Source organism: Pteropus medius, unplaced genomic scaffold, assembly GCF_902729225.1.
Source record: "Pteropus medius unplaced genomic scaffold, Ma_sr-lr_union100, whole genome shotgun sequence".
NCBI lineage: Eukaryota > Metazoa > Chordata > Mammalia > Chiroptera > Pteropodidae > Pteropus > Pteropus medius.
Window position 1 is genome coordinate 2978495 of NW_024356249.1, and position 19332 is coordinate 2997826.

The following is a 19332-nucleotide window of genomic DNA, read 5'->3' on the forward strand; positions in this document are numbered from 1 at the left end:
ACTTTCATTATCTATAGCTTTCTGCAGAAATTAAGCCAAGAAACCACAACATTATAAGTGATACTGTGAATCGTGATAAAATCTTAAATAGTGACAAATAAGCATCTGATAACAAAATATTTTCTACTTTTTACACAATATAGAGATGGTGAAAGTAAACAAGTGAAATACGTATAGATTCGTTTTCCTTCTGCATAAGGGTTCTAACTTGCTTAGCGCTGCTAGTCACATTTACCTCCAAACATGTATCTGTGATCGTCACTTATATGCTACGTTGGAATTGACAGGGCTCCAAGATGGCGGTGCAAAGGCAGTAAAAGAATCCGGGACGACCTCGGATTTCAGGCCCGATGAGAAATCAGTGTAACTGAACTGAATTCGGGTTGGGAGCAGAGAGTAGAGACCCAGGTCATGGTTCTTTAACACCTCCCCACTGAGAAGAGCTCTTAGCACGTTTCAAACCAACTCGAGCATCAGGTTAAGAGAGGTCATCCAGGGACTTAGTCGCCAAACATTATTTACATAGAAGAAAATATACCTGTTTAAAGTTACAGTTTGAAGAGTCTGACAAAGGAATACACCTATGTAACCACCACGATCAAGATAAAGAACATTTGTATCAGTCCTAAAGGTTGTTCCCTTGTTCCCCTCCTAAATTAACGCCTCTACTCTTCCACCCCTATCAGCCCAAGCAATGAGTTTTTTACTTTGTTAAGGATAGAAAATAAATATAAAGAGTCATTACTTTTTTCCTCACATGTCGATGGATCAATCTTGGGTGGCCCCAGCATCGGAGCAGTACTTCTCAAATATTGATGTGTATCTGAATCACTTGGGAGGATCTTATTAAAATGCAGATCCTCAGGTCACACATCAGAACTTCTGGTTCAGAAAGGATGGGTTGGGGCCTGGACTCTGCATTTTAACTATCACCCTAAAGATTCCTTGGTCCAAGAACCACACATTAAGAAACAGTATCTGGGGTGCACTTCCCAGCAGAGTACAAATGCAAGATTTTATGTGGCTTCATTGCTTGAGAGAATAAAAGAGAAATGGACCTTTAGTGCAGAATGAACAAAGATGAAGAAAGTTATTTTCTCTAAGTTTAGGGTGACATGTCTGTTACCCATACAATAGAACCAGAAGACGTTCAGGAAACCGTGGACATTCCAGGCACCCCATCAACAAATATTTCTTGAGCACATACTTTGTGTTGCAGACAGTAGACTGTTTTTGAGGAATCTCACTAAAGAAATCCTCAAACACTGTTTATTAGTTCATCTTTCTCTCTCTATTTTAATATTCTTAATTTTGAAGGTGATTTATGTTGGTAAGATGGCAAGGGGCATGTGTGAAGAGAAGAGCCTTATGTGACCTACTTCTTCTAATCAAGATTTTAGCAATCCCGTCACCACCTCCTACCCTTTACCCTTGTCACTTACTACACTTTTCCTCACTCCTGATGTGGATGGTTTCCAAAGTTTTGCTGCACATCGGAACCACTTGCAGAATCTTTAAGAAATACTGATGCCCAGCTCCCACCTCTAGACGTTCTGATGTAATTGGGATTTTTTAAAAAAGTCTGTTGGTAGTTCTAACAGACAGCAAGGTTTTGGAACCACTAATTTAGGGGACCAGAGAAATAAGTCAAGACTGGGGAGATTGCCTACAATAATAGGTGATTTGGGGGAGGCACGAGCACTGTTTGCCCCACTCTTGGTGCAACTCTAGAATATGCCCCGTTCCTCGGGGAGGCCCCTACCTCTCCCACCCTCAGCAGGCCGGGTCTCCTCCTGTTGCCCTCTGCTTCCCAGCGTCTTGCAGCCGACCAGATGCATGCTTCTCCAGGCGGAGGCCTGTAGCTGTCGGCACCTGGGCTCACCGTGCAGCAGCAGACAGCTGGTGGTCTCTTCTTTGTGCCTGGTGTGTTCGTGGTAACAGTTGTGGTTATAGCGGGCCCATTTCTTCTGCTCCACCCGTTTCCTTCCCCCCACTGTTCTTACTCCCCCCCACCCCACCCCTGCTCCCTACTGGTCTGCTCTGGTTCTCCCTCATCTTACTAGGAGTTCCAGATTCAGCGAACCACCCCCGCCTCTAGTAACATGGCATTTTAATCCTGAACATCAGAAGTACAAACATATAGAGAATAGGAGCCTCGTGACTTTAAAATAATACTTCACTAGTGTTGTTTCATCGATGACATTTTATGTTTTAGATCAGTGTTCTCTAGATTTTATCTTTCACACATCCTGGTTCCTTTTTCACCTGGCTTATATCATGGTGAGCTATTTCCTGTTTTCTGTACAAATGAACTCTCTTTATTTTTATCAACCCCCATGAAGTGTTGGGGAGCAGAGGGGGTGAGGGGGGGAAAAGGGAAGGAGAGTTTAATAGAAATGATTGTCAAAAATATTAAAGCTCTCCCTTAGGTTGTTTTCCCCATTGGTCTGGTTGGTGAGCCTAGAGCTGCCCCTGAGTTTACCGACTTGTGAAGTGCAGCAGGCCAGAGGTGAACATCTAGTTCAAGAACCTAACTTAGAATCTAATCTGACAAGCGCAGCTGGTGATTCTCAGCCCAGACTGCACCGTTGAGTCACCTGGGGCCCCACCTTCTGTCACACTAAATCGGTCTCTGATGTGTGGCCCAGGCTTAGAGGGATTTCTAAACACTCTCCAGTTGATTGTTATGCGTAGCCAGGGATGAGACCCACTCTGCAGGCTAGGCCTCATCCGTGGTGGGGGAGAGTGTGTTGCCAGGGTTAAAATAACATTTCGTTCTGTGGCTGGAAAAGAAAAGTGAAAAGATCATTTGTTTTTAAGCTTTTGGTCTGAGATTCCTGAAAGAGAGACAATTCTGCCTGTTTCAAGGCCATCTTCGCTGTTTTTTTTTTGTTTTGTTTTTGTTTTTTATCTTCTAACTCTCGCTGTTTGAAGTTTATCTGCTCCAAGTGCAGGCAGCATTCTGCAAACACCTGTTTATCCCTGGGCAGTTCATGAGGGTTTGTAGGAGAGCTCTTTTCTGTGCCAGGTGGTGGGGAGTCCCTGTGGCTGCGAACTAGCCTTCTGTGGGACTCATTGTCCTTGGCTGGAGAAGGCAACCTTGAGCCCCGATACTCCAAGCATACTCTCTGGATCAGACCAGCAGCCTCAGCATCACCCACGAACTTGTCAGAAATGCAAATCTACAGTCCCCGCACCAGATCTACTGATTAGTAGGGGGTGGGGCCCAGCAATCTGTTTGCTCTCTAACCCTCTAGATAATTCCTATGGGTGATAAAAGTTTGAGACTCACCCAGAAGTTCCAGGATGGGGCTTGATAATTTGCATTTCTGACAACTTCCCAAGTGATGCCTGTCTGGGGACCTCACTGAGAACCACTGGCTCAGAGAACCCCAAGAAGCCATGGGAGACTTTCACACTATTTCTTAGCTAAAGCCTTCAAGCCAGTATTAGAGACCTGGAGCTGGGACAGAGTGACCAGAGGAGAGTGGGAAGGGAGCACCTGCCACCTTAAACCTGAATGTGACCTCCATCAAGCCCTAATGTGACTGGTGCTCCCGAGCTTATATTCTCAACGCCAATTGTAAGAAATAGTCATTTACTGTGTCCCTCCTACACCCTTTATAAGGTTTACGCGTGTCCTCTCCTTGTATTCTGCTCTCAATTTTCCATTTAGTGTGCGGAAACAGTGGTTTAAATAATCCAGAATGCTTTTTTTCCCCCCCCGATTTGGAAAAGTTTTAGATTTGTCTGTTTTTATTTTTCCAGATTAGGTTTTTAGATGTTTTTTGAGATCTGGGTTCAGTTGTCAGATCCTTCCTCCTATCTGAGATATCTTTGGTTTCTATTTTTATCCAGCCTCAGTTTCCCAAAGTAAACTATTACCTCATAGGATTATTGTGAGAACCAAATTAAATAACAGGTGCAAAGTTCCTGTCACCTAGTAAATATGTACTAAATTTTAGTTTCTGTACTTCTGGTCTTATTTACCCCCAAATAGGTGAGTACAAACGCTTGCCCCCCGCCACCCCCGCCCCAGACCTTGTAGTTGATCAATATGCTGAAATTAGGGAAAAGATAAGATCTCTTCTGAGAAGTTGAGAGAAGTCTAGGGAATGTGGGGGAATGGAGCTGGGCCTCCCAGCGAGGGAGCTGCATGTCAGAAACCAAGACTAGATGTAGATGTTGCAGACCGAAGCTGGGTTCAAGGTAACATAGAATCTAGAGCAGGGAGCAGCTTACCCAAGGATGGAGAAGAGAATGAGAAGTGAAACTGGGCCCTCGGACGGGCAGCATCGAGGACCCAGACAGCACAGCGTGTGCAGCCTGGGCTCTTCTTCCAGGCATGGGTGTCTTAGGTGGGCTTGGAAAAGCCTGGACGCTCAGGGCTCCAACAGAGGGGTCTCCGTTAGGCTGCCTGGCTACCTTTAGTTACTTAGAGGAAATATTGACTTCAAGGACCTTGGAGATGCCCCACCCCTCCTCGGTTGGGACAGGACAGACACAGGACAGGTATGAACAATGCTGCATCTCTCCGGGACCTGAGTCCTCTTCTATGACTTTAATTTGGCCACTGGAGAAGTTCCATGGTCTTGGCTCCATGTTCAGGATGTCTGGACTGGAGCTAAAAAGAAAGCAAATATTCTTAATTCCCTCTAATTAATGGTTGGCCAATATCTCCAAGCCAGAGAGCAGTACCCATCTAGCTTGTGTGAGATCTTTCAACGGGGTCATTTTCAACTCCATATCGAGAGGATCGTTGATGACAACGGCCAATGGAGTGCGATGCCTCTTGAGGTGATAAGGGGAAGCCATAATGGCGGGGCTTTCTGCTTTGAGCTGAAGGCTGGGCCTTTCTTGCTGTAGATTCACTTCAGATCCTTCCTCCCACAGCGGTTGGGAGTGAGATAAGGTGGAGCCTTAGCTCAGCTACTGAGGGCTCTTAGTGATGGGGGCTGCTGGGGAGCAGTTATCTGAAACCACAGAACCCAAAAGCAAGCAGAGAGCTGAGGTCAGCCTTATCAAGGAGCGCCAGAAACACTAAAAGTCAGGGACCCTGGGTGAAGAAAGCACAGAGAGGGCCCGCCTGAACAAATGGCTGGGACAGAGGCTGTTGCCAGAGTCTGACCAGCTGCCCTCGACTTCTCCATGAAGCAAGGTGTGTGGGAGGTTTGGTTGGGTTTTAAAGTGGCTGACACAAGTGTTGAATCTGTAATCTATCTAATGAGGCACCATAGCTAGATCTGAAAGCAGTTCCAGTGGGTTTCAGAAATGCCTTACATTGTCTACAGCCATGCCACCCTGAACACGCCCGATCCCATCTGATCTTGGAAGTGAAGCTAAATAGGGTCGGGCCTGGTTAGTACTTGGATGGGAGACCACCTAGGAAGACCAGGTACTGTAGGCGTAAAAAAAAAAAAATGCCTTACACATAGGCAGCAGCATTTCAATAAGCAACTTTCAAAGATTAACTCTTAGAGAATAACTTTATATTTAAAAACAAACTATTTCATGCTAAGTGAAATAAGTCAGACAGAAAAAGTTGAGAACCATATGATTTCACTCACGTGTGGGATATAAAACTGAAAGCAACAAACGAACAAGAGAAACAAACAAAAACTCATAGACACAGACAACAGTTTAGTGGGTAGTGGAAGGGAAGAGGGCAAGGGGCAAGTAGATAAGGGTAAAGGGGGTCAAATATATGGTGACGGAAGATTTGACTTTGGGTGATGAATACACAATGCAACATAGAGATGATGTATTATTGAACTGTACACTTGAAACCTATATAATTTTATTAACCATTGTCACCCCAATAAATTTAATTTAAAAACCACATTATCAATTTCAGTAATTTCGCAAAGTCATTTGCATTTTTGTTTACCATAAGATAATTTTGTGAAGTCATTTTCATTTCTATCTACCTACTGACAACTAAAAAATCTGGTGGCAACAGACAAATGTTTAATATTTGGGAAATGAAAGAGAACTATTAAGGGAAAGATTTGAATTCTCGATAAGGAAAATAAAACAAGAATTGAATAAATGGAGCTATTTATTAAATGCAAATTAATGATATAAGTCTATTTCATACCTATCAAAGTAACAAAATAATAAAACTCAATGTTAATGTGCTTGTGGGGAAATAGACACACTCATAAATTGCTGGTATGCATTCTGGAGATCAGTGGATCAAAATGAAAAATGAGTTGCCAAAAAAGTAATTGTGTCCTTTGGGGAACAGTCCCGAAGGAATAAATTCTAGGGAAATAATGTAAAGGGAGAACGGTTATTTGTGAAAAAGTAATTGTAGCCACGCTATTTTGTATAGTAAAAATCTGGCCATTACCTAACAACTTGACAATTTGATAATGGTTGTGCAAACTAGAAAATATTAATATCCTATCATATGAATAACTATTAAAATCATAAATCTGAGGACTTTGGTGATATTTTGGGTGGCATATATAAGTTAAAAAGTGGAATGAGTTTGTTATGTGGACATTGATAACTGTCAAATTATGTGTATCTACTGTGCTATCAAGATTTCTCAATGATCTAAATCAGTGCTTCTTGGACTTTAGTGTGATTAAATCATTTGGGAATGTTGTTGAAAGAGATTTTGATTCACTAGGCCTGGGGGTGGGGGCGGGGGCGGGGGTGGCTGACATTCTATATTTCTAACAAAGTCCCAGGTAATGGTGGTGTTACTGGTTCTCCCACTACACTTTGAATAGCAAAGGTCTACATCTCTGCCCTTTAGTGTGGTACTACCGGTCAGGTGTGGCTATTCAAATTAAAATAATTAAAATAAAGTAAAAGAGAAAACTTAGTTTCTAAGTCTCACTAACTATATTTCCGTAGCCATATAGGGCTTACATCTCGGAAAGGTCAGATGACAGAACCATTTCACCATCATAGAAAGTTCAGTTGGACACTGTTGACCTAAATCATCAAGGCCTTAAAACGAAGGGGATTTTTATCTTTTTTTCCTAGAGTGGTTTGAAGTATACAGTTAAGAGCTTGTTCCATTCCTTTGTAGTCACAAATCAAGTTTACATTGGTATGTAAGATGTAGAAGAGACAAAGCTGTGAACAATTTCATGTAATTGAAATGTTTGATAAACAGAATTCTGTTTTCCCACGGACTTCATTGTCAGTATGTTACCCTAATCATTCTTTGTCTCTCAATGGACAGTCATTTCTAATAAATTGGTTTCAGTTTCTTTGCTAGTTTTTTTTCCTCTTCTCACATTATTAATGTATACTAGATGAGATACTGTTTAAAGAAGTATTGTAATAACTTATAGATGTTTATAATTTGTGAAAAAATATACATACTCTCATCTAGATGTTTCATCAATTTATATTTTTGAAGTGTATTCTGTAAGCTGGACCAATCTGTATTAGTTATCAAAAGATAAGGGCATTGATCTTCAATGGCTAAAAGTTCCCTAGATGATTTCTTTTTCTTTACTTCTGTGAATTGGAAACACTGACAATTGTCATTTTCTTCTAGGAATTTATGCAAATATTCTCACGATGTTCTCTCGGAAGAGAATTTCAAAATCCTGAAACAGCATGAGCTCTCTGGACTGAATAAAGAAGAATTAACAGTGCTTCTTGTCCAGAGTGACCCTTTTTTTCTGCCTGAGGTAAGTTACAATTCCTTGGTTTGACAAGCAGGAAGAATATAGTTGGCAGTGTTGTGTCACGGATGTATTGGAGTAGGAGCAGGAGCAGGGGAGAACTCATAGTCAACATCAGGGCTCTGCAGGTCGCCACACCAACAGGTGACCTAAGAATCTCCAGCAATTTCCTTCCTACTTGAAATATTGTAAGAATTTGAGTCTGGAATGCCTCCTCTGCTAGGTTGCTAGGGAACCCTGTGTGAGCAAATGTGATCTGAAGATGCAGTGGACTAATTGATGCTTCACACCAGGGTGGCCTTCTGGAACAGGTGGACTTCGAATTGAAGTTTGGAATTGAGGGCCTATTGGTTTAGGGTACAGGCCAAGCTGTTGTAACAAAGAGACCCCAAAATGTAGTGATTCAAATAAAATATAATTTTATTTCTCTATCACTTGATAGTCTCGATCAGGAGTCATCAAATTCCAGCCCATAGTCCAAATCTGGCCTGCCATTTCTCTTTATAAATAAAGTTCTGTTAGAACACAGCCACACCCATTCATTTACATATTGTCTATTACTGCTTTCTATATACAGAGGTGAATTGAGTAGTTGCGACAGAGACTGAATGGCCTGCAAAGCCTAAAATATTTATTATTGGTCCTTCACAGAAAAATATTTGTCGACTTTTGGTCTTGCCTATATGTAGGCAGGTGGGGCCAGTAGAAAGCAAGTATTTCCTTTTTAAAAAGGTGCCACCTGGACGTTGTACTCAGCGCATCTGCTTTCATCTCATTGGCCAGAGCTTATCACATGGTCACACTTAGCTGGATGGGAGACTGGGAAATGTAGTTTCTGACTAGATAACCAAGTGTCCAGCTAAAATTTGGGAGCTTCTATTACTAGAAGATGGGGACAGTGGTGGATAATTAACCTTCTATCCATACGGTAATATTGACTTGAAAATTAGAGAATGTTGTTTAAAGAATGGTGCCTAACCAGAGAAAAATCTTTGGAGTAGAGAAGTTAGCCTCATACTGAAAGAGAGGTACAGAAACATAATGGAAGACCCAAGTGGAGCGGGTGGAAGGGATGGAGAAAACTTAAGCAGGGTTGAAATTTAGTCGTGTTTTTATATATGACAAGATAGCTATTGGGGACCTCTGGAGGGTTAAACACTTTTTGACTCTAAGCTCAGTGTGTTTTCCTGAAGACTTAAAAAAAAAACTTATGACATGATGGGTGATCTGGGGCTGACCACTGAGCTCAGGAGAGAGAGGAATGCAGGGTACTCAATAAAGATTTGTTTAGGGAGAGGGAGAAGGAGGAAAATATATCTCATATCCTCTCCCCACCCCACTTATTCTTTCATCTAGGTACTTGGATTTGTCTCTTTCTGTTTCCAGGAGCCCAAGGTTTAGAGGTCTTGTTTTGGGATATCTATGGCCCTTGGCCTACGTGCCAGCCTAGTCCCCATGGAGAAAAATGCCCTACGCACCAACCTCGTTAAAGGTCCTGTTGACAAAAAGAGGCATCCTCTCCTTTCCCTTTTATGTGAAGGAATGATGAGATGAAGACTTGTTATGACATTTGAGAAGAGCGTTGACCTGTGGACCACCCTAGCTTTAAACTTGGAGGTTTGGAAACGTCAGTTATCAGGTCCAATCTCTGCTTAGTTCCTCAGAATCACCTAGGAATTTTTATATCAAATCCCTACAGAGCAAGGGGAGTGGCCACTCTTCCTTATCTAGGGACGAGGTCAGCCTAAGAACCTAGTAGAAAGTGCTGTTGTGGAGGGATCCCAGAGAGCCCATGGACAAAAGCACTGTAAGGATCCTCATAGGGGAATGCTCTCGTCATCCTTCTATCTTCAAAACAAGGGGGCAGTGTCACCTGAGGCTCCCTTTCCTTTTTAAGAATTCAGTACCTATGATTAGTAGGTGGGGAGGTTCATGTCTGAAGTTTATTTTTAGCTAATAACTTAATTGCCGTTTACCACTTGTCAGGGTTAAGATCACAGACTGGGAGACTGCACTGTTTCCTGACCTAGAGGTCTTCCTGTCGTGGAAAATTGACCAGAGCATCATGAGCATGTGTCTCCTCGAAAATGCTGGGCAAGAAAAGTCTCTAAAGGAGTGTTTTAATTTGGGGCATTAGAGCAGAATATTTTTGTAGGGTTTTAGCAGGAGGGGATCAGCTAGGCTCAGCTACTTCCAAGAATAGTTGGTTGAGGATGTTTCTTCCAAGGATGCTCCATCTCAGAGTCTGGGCTCTGCCGCTAACTATCTGTGTGATCTTGGACAAGGCATTTAATTCTTCTGTGTCTCCCTTTATTAGTTTGTTTTCATTTGTTCAGCTACACTTAGAAATGCCTGCAAGTGGAGGCAGCAGTGGACAAACACATTCGCTGCCCTAAAACACTAAAATCGTTCACACTTTTTTACTGGGAGAACAAAAAGCATCAGACAAGCCTGAATTTCTAATATATATATTAGAAATTCTAATATATATGTATACTTTATATAGAATTTCTAATATATATATGTACTAATATATATATATATATACTATATATATATATATATATATATATATATACACACACTTGTAAAGTTGAAATATGCTTATTAAAGGGAGAAATGCTTTCATTTGCTGGTCTAATTAAGGCTGGGAGCATTCTTACTTAAACATCGGTACGGTAATAGGAATGTCAATCAAAGCATCATTTGTGAAGTTGCTAATTGCTCTTTTTATGCTAGAGCCTCTAGGACCCTTGTTCTCTAGCTTTATTGTGCATTAGAGTTACCTAGAGGGTTTGTTAAAACACAAATTGCTGAGCCCCACCTCTGGTGGTTCTGATTCTGTAGATATGGGGTTTGCATTTCTAATAAGTTTCCAAGTAGAGCTGATGCTCCTGGTCCAAGGCCACACTTTGACAAATGCTGGTCTAGAATCAGAATCTGGATAATAGGCTCTATAGCAATGATATCTATTTGAATCAGGTTGTAGAAGTTGCTAGAGTCTGAATCTATGTCTTTGCCTAAGGGTTCAGATCACAGACTGGGAGACTGCACAGATAAATCACAGTGAACCATGTTTGATCTAGTTTGTTCAGTCTATTGAAACAGCTTGCAAATGTTTTGATCTTTAAAGTTCTTCAGGTTAGCGATTCAAACATTTGCATCGCATTTTATATTTTGCATAACACGTTCACATATTTTAATATTTCATCTGCTCAACAATGGCTTAGGTAGACAGAGCAAATATTTGTCTCCTTTACAGCAAAGGAAACAGAGGCTGGGTGTAAGTAAGTAATTCAGGTGAGGTGGTTCCAGGGCTGCAGACTTAAGATAACATCTTCTAGTCCTGCATTACATGGTCTGGCCTCAGTGGTAATATTTCTTCTGCCCTCCTTTTGGTAAGAACTACATCTCATCTCTGTAGAGTTAGATATGTAGATACATATACATTTACATGGAAATATAAAAATTGTCTTCTTTGGTTACCCTTTGGAGAGTCTTGACCATGTTCTGCCTAGCAGAGACTAGCATCTGGATTTTCCGCAGTTGCAGGTAAGACCTTGTCCCTGCAATAGTAGAATGATGTCCAAAGGTGGTCCTTCCTCTTTGGGGTACCCTTATAATGTAGGGCTCACTTTGGGTCCTGTTTGGTCCTATCCTATCTGTAGCTGGCCACCTTATTTTGAGTCTTCCAAAGGGTTATCAAATTCATGTTTCTTTCAGTTACTTTCAGTTACCTCTTCTGTCTCAAATAAATGATCACTTGAACACAGTTCATCAAAGATTGTAAAATACACATGCACTGTTTTCCTTTGGTGTATCTCTACTTGCTTCAGAAATTTTTGGATATTTAAACTTTCCTTAGTGAATATGTGGCCAGTACAGAAAGGTGTTTTATCTCTCGCTATTCTTTCTCTTCTGTAGATATGCAAAAATTATAAGGGAGAAGGTCGAAGGCAGATTTGTAACCAGCAGTCACCGTGTGAAAGGCTTCACATCTGTGAGCACTTCACCCAAGGGAACTGCGGTTACGCCAACTGCATCCGGTCCCATAACCTGATGGACAGAAAGGTACTGGCAATCATGAGGGAATACGGACTGAGCCCAGAAGTGGTCCAGAACATTCAGGACATCTGCAACAACAAGCACAACCTCAGGAAACCCTACGGGTTGAGAGGTAAGTGCTCGTCCTACTTTTTTATTAATAGGATTGACAGAAATAAACAGAAATCCTGAGGAAATAACTTTACTGAGGCTCACTCTACCTCACCATGTAAAACTCCATTTTCCATTTCAGACCTTGTCCACAATCTTTACATAATTGTAATCACAGTGTATATGTGATTATGTGATTTGAATCTCGTGCTAAGCAGTATTCCCCTCACCAGGTTTTTAAAAATGTTTATCATTTCTTTAAAAGCTAGTTGATACAGCATTTTCCTAATGAAAAAAAATATATAAAATTTTTTAGATTCATCAGCTGTTAACACTTTGTCACAATTGTTTTAGCACTTTCTCCCTGCACATGTCCACATAGATACACACACATACATTTCTGTGGTTAAAGCATTTGACGTACGATGTCAGTCATCAGGAAGCTGCAAACGTAAATGTGTGTGTACCACCTCGAAACCAGGCCAATCTCTCACAATAACCACAATACAATAATACAGGAAATTTAGCATTAATGTAAAACTACATACAATTTAATTTATTGTCCTCAGTACTGTTTCTTTAAAATTTTTATTTTTATTTTCTAAATTGTGGTAAAATATAAAATTGACTGTTTTAACCATTTTTAAGACAATTCAGTGGCATTAAGTACGTTACCATGTTGTGCAAGCACCACATTCTTCCATCTCCACAACTCTGTCATCTTCCCAAACTGAAATTCTATACCCATTAAACAATAACCCCATTCTCTCCTCCCCTCGGCCCTCAGCAACCATCACTTTCGTTTCTGTCTCTATGAATTCGATTACTCTAGGAACCTTATAGAAGTGGAATCATACAGAATTTGCCGTTTTGTGCCTGGCTTATTTCACTTGGCATAATGTCTTCGAGGTTCATCTAATCCATGTTATAGCGTGTCAGAATTTCCTTTCTTTTCAAAAAAGAATATATGTATGTGTATGTGTATGTATGTATATATATATATGTATATATATATAATTTTTTTAATTGTTGGTAAAAATACTCTTATCCTAAAATTTATCATCTTCACAGTTGTTAAGTGTTCAGTGGCATTACGTATATTTACATTGTTATGCAACCAATCTCCAGGACTCTTTCATCTTGCAAAATTGAAACTCTCTCCTCATTAAACAATAATGCCCCATTTCTTCCTCCCCCTAGCTCTGGTTAATCACCATTTTAGTTTCTGTTTCTCTGAATTGACTACTCTGGGTTACTCATAGAAGTGGAATCATACAGCATTTTTCTTTTTGTGACTGGCTTAATTCACTTTGCATAATGTCCTCAAAGTTCATTTATGTTGTTGCCTGTGTAGGAATTTCCTTCCTTTTAAGGCTGAATAATATTCTATTGTATGTATGTGCCACATTGTGTTTGCCCATCTGTTGATGGGCACTTGGATTGCTTCTACCTTTTGGCTATTGTGAATTATGCTGCTGTGAACACGGTGTACAAACACCTCTTTGAAACTCTACTTTCAATTCTTTTGTGTACATGTTCAGAAGTTGAATTGCTGGGTCACGTGGTAATTCCACACTTAATTTTTTAAGGAAATTTCGTACCATTTTCCACAGTGGCTGCACTATTTTACTTTCCCACCAGCAATGCACAAGGATTCTGTTATCTCTACCTCCTTGCCAACACTTGTCATTTTCTGTTTTGAGGATAATAGCCATAATGGGTATGAAGTGAACAGTACTATTTCTTAAGCATTTTTATATTTTTACTAGTACGAACACTTACAATTTTAAATGTCTTTATGAGATGAATGTGGAAGAGGTGAATTTTGTAAGTAAATAGAATATATAATTCTAAGATTCTGTAAGAGGTATAAACAATTACACCTCCTTATATTTGAGAATTGCTTTATAGTTGACAAGGGACTTTCACCTAAAATACCTAAAATATCTTGTCATTGTTCCTTATAGTAAAACCATGAAGAAAGGCAGGTATATTATCACTTAATGGGCAAGGAAATCAGTCTTGGAAATTTTAAGGGACTTTTATTGCAAGTAGCCTTAAATCATTTTTCGAAGAGTGAAGGATAATACTATGAATACATAAAAGTAATGTTTTCAAGGCCTCACACCAGTAGACAGCACCAGAACTCATGTGTTCTGACTCCACATCTAGTGTTTTCTCTCTCATACTACGATGCTCTTTCCTTGGGGGTACAAAAACAGGGATAGTTTTTGATGTACTTTCCTAATATGAATTTACTGTGTGTGAGAGATCTTTACTGTCACTTGTAGTTAATCTACTTAATTATTTTGCTGACAGGAGGAGGTTTGCTTTTACTATATCCTGCTGCCTCCTGGGTTTGGAAGACAGGACTTTTCTTCCTTTTTCCGTAATAGTACAAGTCACACACACTGCACACACCACACACGTGTATCCTACTCATACCAGCTATATATCACACACATGACTGTACCTGTCTCACACACTCATACTCCCTGCACACATGTATGCTACACATGCACATCCTACATGCACATATAAACCTCACGCTCGTGTGTATCACATGCACACACTTCACACACACTCACAAAAACATGTGCTCACTCACTGCTTCCTGGGGAGTGTGACTCATCAAGCTTCTAGAGAGAGGCCAGCTCTTTTTAATATCGCTCACTTAAGTTTGGGCATTTGTAGGGGAAGAACTTGGGAAGATTTTCTGGTTTAAATGAAATTAGACCTTTAGACTGTAGTTTCAATTTTTTTTTTTTTTGGTTTGTTTTAAGTTTGTGAATCCTTACTTGTTAAGGACAGCTACATCACAACATGGGCAAAATCTAGATGATTTTTGGAAAATCCTCGCTGATTTGCACTAGTCTGCCTCTCCCTTCACCACAGTGGTGAGGTGACTTGAACCAGCGGATGGTGGACAGCCCCACCTGAGAGTCTGCTGCTCGGGGGCTACCTCTGAGCCCCAGGAGAGAGGCTGAGAAGAGCCAGGGTTCTCCCGGTTTGTGGGATGGTGTTTTCTTCTGTGCTGGTAGAATGGCGGGATTCCTTCATCGCCACGATCACCCTTCTCAGGGTTTTTAGACACCATATTAAGACATGTAATTTGAGAGAACATGGGTCGCAAACCTGGAAAAGCTAGGAGGAACAGTGCTGGTGAGACCTCAATTACGTCAGCTCTGATTTTCATTGTTTCCTTCCTTTCCTAGCTCCTCCCTTACAGCGCCGAGACAGGGCGCATGGAGGTCGAAGCAAGAGTAAAGATCGATTCTACCGGGGTAGTTTAGAGTTTCTTCCATCCGCCGCAAGCTCTGCGGACAGGTCCGGCACGTCCAGTCCAGATCAAAGCGGCCGCAGGTCGCCCCTGGACGCTGTGGAAGACCTCACCCACAAGTTCCTGCGTCTGGGAAGCCAAGGTGGCCCGCAGCCCTCCGCAGCCTCCTCGTCCCCGGCTGCCGAGGTCGGAGCGCCGGGCCGGGCGGGGGCAGGCCACGCGTTCTCAGAGAATGGCAGCCCCGAGGGCTTCTTTTACGGCAGTCAGGGCGGCACTCAGCTGCCTTCAGACTTCGCGGCGGCCCCCTGGCGGAAGGACCCCGCGACCTGGCTGAACGGCCAAGGCCCCAGCAGAGAGAGTGTGTTTCCGGCGAGTCCCGCCGCCTCGCGCTCGCGGCTCGCTGCTCCGCGCACACCCGACACCGCGACCGCGACCGCGACTGCGACCGCGGCACAGGGCGCGGGCCTGCGCTCCTCGGGCCACCCGAACGTCGAGGGCAGGAGTGGGAAGCACGACGCCCAGCACGTTCCGCTTTTCGATGGTGATTTTAATGGACTGGGCACAGATACCACTTCCGCGAGATCGTCACATTACAAAACCGCAGCCACGAGGGAGAGAGAGAGATCGTTACCGAGGAATCAGGAGGCCGCAGCCGCTCACACCAATCTCCAGACCGGCAGCCAACTCCCCGACGGCGATGAAGCTGGAGTGGCGTTCGGTAACAGCAAAGACAGGGAGAAGATGTTTTGGATGGGCCAGTCTGTCCACAACGCACGAAACGGCTCTAGTAAAGTTCTGTACGAAACTACCGATGTGACCAACACTGGTGTCGTCGGGTTTGGCTTCACATCGGCAGTCAGAGGGGACCAAGACGTGTTACACTCTGGAAGCCAGAAGCCGAGAACCCAGGTCCTGCCCACACCTGCGGAGCCCACGCCCCCCACGCAAGTCAGCGCTCTGCCCAAGGCGCTGCTTTCTATACCTTCCCCGAGCAACAGAGCTGCAGCCTGTGAGGCCCGTGGTCTGAACTCTGATCAAATGCCCCTTAGCTCTGCCGGCGAGCTCACACGACGGACCCCAGACTGTGCTCTGAGTAAGTCAGTAAAGGACAAAAGGGCCCCCTGTCTTGTGTCTGCGGGAGAGCGGCTGTGGCTGGTGCTCTTTGGATGGGCTCCAGCGGTTATTAAAGGGCATAGAGTTAGAGGGTTCGTTAAGGGGAGGAACTGGTGAAGTGACTGACATAGAAGATGGAGAGACCAACCAGTAGAACAGTATGGAATCAACTGCTACGTTTATCGAGAACAGGAATAGCTTGACAATGGTTTAAGAAATACATGTAACTCCCATGTGATCCTAATGTTCACGTTTGCATTTATGGAGGGCTGTCTAGGTTCTCATGAGCAACACATGAATGGTAGGAATTTTCTTGAACATTTTAGACATTCTTTCCCATTGTGAGACCAGGGATCTTGATTTGGGGTTTAAACATTAAGATTGGCGTACATGCATCCTCTTTTGTTTTATAGGTTCCGTATCTGATGTTGCGAGTACCGCATCTTCCGGAATGGATGATCATGACTCAAAGGAAATTTGTCTTGACCATCTGAATAAGGGGTGTCTACTTAGTGAGTAACTTAAGGTCTTTCTGGAAGCAGAAACTTTATTAATAGTAATATAGCCAACATTTCTGAGCATTTGCTATATATCAGGCACAATACTAAGAGCCTTACGTGCATCTTCTTTAAACTTCATATCAACCGTAGAAGTAGGTTCTGTCTTTAACCCATTTTACAGTTATGGAAGGCGGAGGAATAGAGATGTTAAGACCTCACATACCCAAGTAACAAAATTGGGTTTTGTCCCTACACCACCCAGCCCACCTGTGTTCTTCACCACTGCGTGATAGTATACTTTCTCCTTTTGCAATTCAGTTTTAGGTGAAATAGACTTAATCAGGGACCCATCTTTTCATATACTAAAAGCAAGCTGACAGACAAATCCAAATCACAAAGGTATCCTAGCAGACACATTTTCAAAGTTCATTTCCTGTCCTTTAGGCATTGTCTCTCTTCTGGACTCTGGGCTGTTTGCATTCCTTCCGAACTCTTGCACTGAAGAGACCTGTGCTCTACATGATCTGTGTGTCCTCCTAGTTGCAGAGCCACACCTGGTCACTGTCCCCTCCCACCAGGCTTCGTATAGAAATGATTCCCATGGGACTACGCTGGGGACAAATTGCTGTACTCTCACTCTTATACCACTTTCTCACCTTTATATCTCTGTCCCAGGCCTGGGCACTGTGTCTGATTTCATTCACTTGATCACTAGTGATCTGAGACTCATTTGCCTTATGTCTGAAGGGGAGGATTCTGCCCTGTGTTCTCTCAATCAAAAGTCTTTAACTTAAAATTTTGTGTTTTTTTAATTGTGGTAAAATATATATGACATAGATTCCTCCCCATCTTAATCATTTTTAAGTGTACAGTTCAGTTAGTGTTAATTATACTCATATCAAGATCTTTTTATCTTGCAGAGCTGAAACTCTGTACCCATTAAACAATAGCCCCTCATTTTCCCCTTTTCTAGCCCCTGGTGGCCATCATTCTAGTTTCTGTTTCTATAAATATGACTATTTTAGGTCTGTCATATGTGTGGAATCACACAATATTTGTTTTTGTGCAATGGGCTTATTTCACTTAGCATAATGTCCTCAAAGTTCATTCATGTTATAGCTTGTGTGAAAATTTCTTTCCGTTTTAAGGTGGAATCATATTCCGTCGTATGTATATTCCACACTATATTTATCCATCTGTTGATGGCCACTTGGATTGCTTCTACCTTTTGGCTATTGGGAAAAATGGTACTATTAACATGGGCGTACAAATATCTGTTTGAGATTTTGCTTTAAATTCTTTTGGGTATATATCCAGAAGTGGAATTGCTGGATTATATGGTAATTCTATGTTTAATTTTTTTGAGGAACTGCCACACTGTTTTTCATAGCAGCTGCACCATTTTATTTTTCACCAGCAATGCACAAGGGTTCCAGTCTCTCTACATCCTCAGCAACACCCATTCTTTTCTTTTCTTTTTTTTTTAATAGCAGCCATTCTAATGGGTGTGTGGTACGAACTATAAGGAATTGTTATATACTTTTGAATCAGCCAAATCTCAGGCAGTTTCATTCTATGAGTTCCCTGTGATGTCTAAACCTGCCTCTTTTTGTTTTAAAATACTCACATACCTTGTGGACATTTCGAAACAATTTAAACATAACATAATGAAAGTTGTGAAAAACAACTGTTTTCTGTATTCCTGTATTACAAGCTTATAACATTAATTCGTTATTCAGCAAGCATTCTTTTACTAGCTATCTTTGGCATGCCCAGCTCTACGCCAGTCCTGCAAGGGAAATATAAGCTAAACAATGATATAAGCTGTTCTTCAATGATATGTAATTACAGTAGGGTATCAGAACTTCCACAAATGAGAAAACTGCATAAAATAAGTAAATACATAAATTAAAAAGCACAAACGATACTGAGTGCTGGCTAAGGGAATACAGAATATAAGTCAGATCAGAACAGAGAGAGATGAGTGAGGGAATCTTGCCGGAAGAGGCAAATAGTAGGCGAAGCTTCAAGGAAAGACAGCAGTGGCCTGTGCTGGGGAGCATTTTGTCTGCATATATCCACTTTGGTACAGAGAGGGTAACTTTAAATTTATAACGACCTCAAATTTACATGTGGGCAAAGGGGCTTTTTGGGGAGTGGGAATCTTTTGTTTTCTGATGAGTCTCCATTGATAATAAAGGAACTCAGAGACATAAGTATGAGACAATTCAGGCAGCAGCCAGCATGAGCAAAGGTGTAGATGGGAAATGTGCTTGCATAAGGTCTGGCAGGGTGCAAAAGGCAGGCCTTGATGGGGAAAGTCGGCAGTGAACTTGGTTGAACTAGTTGGAACCTCCACTCAACAGACCCTCAGACCTCCTCTCTGTCTTTGTAGACGACTGCAACAAAGTCCACTTCGTCCTGCCATACCGGTGGCAGATGTTAAATGCCAGCACCTGGGTGGACCTCCAGCCCATGGAGAATATTGAGAAGGCCTACTGTGACCCCAAAAACAGCGTGTAAGTCGGTGGCTGGACTCTGGATTGTGAGAGCCAGGATATCATCAAAGGAAAACAGTGCTAGCCTATGGGAAGAAGAAAAGAGTTTCCTTTAGAATCTCGTTCAAGTTTGA

At 42.1% G+C, this 19332-nt stretch overlaps 1 protein-coding gene and 1 pseudogene across 3 annotated transcripts in view; both read left to right on the forward strand.

The window, feature by feature from the left end:
* The window catches only part of ZC3HAV1 (zinc finger CCCH-type containing, antiviral 1), a 56678-nt gene that overhangs the window by 16317 nt on the left and 21029 nt on the right, over window positions 1–19332 (forward strand). For all 3 annotated transcript variants that reach the window (XM_039861079.1, XM_039861078.1, XM_039861077.1), the window contains exons 2-6: window positions 7523–7658; window positions 11577–11829; window positions 15023–16180; window positions 16614–16712; window positions 19096–19219. In XM_039861079.1, the coding sequence (XP_039717013.1) occupies window positions 11712–11829; window positions 15023–16180; window positions 16614–16712; window positions 19096–19219 (1499 nt within the window). In that variant the 5' untranslated portion in view covers window positions 7523–7658; window positions 11577–11711. The remainder of the gene's footprint in view (window positions 1–7522; window positions 7659–11576; window positions 11830–15022; window positions 16181–16613; window positions 16713–19095; window positions 19220–19332) is intronic.
* Window positions 5284–5407, forward strand: LOC120601415 (uncharacterized; annotated as a pseudogene).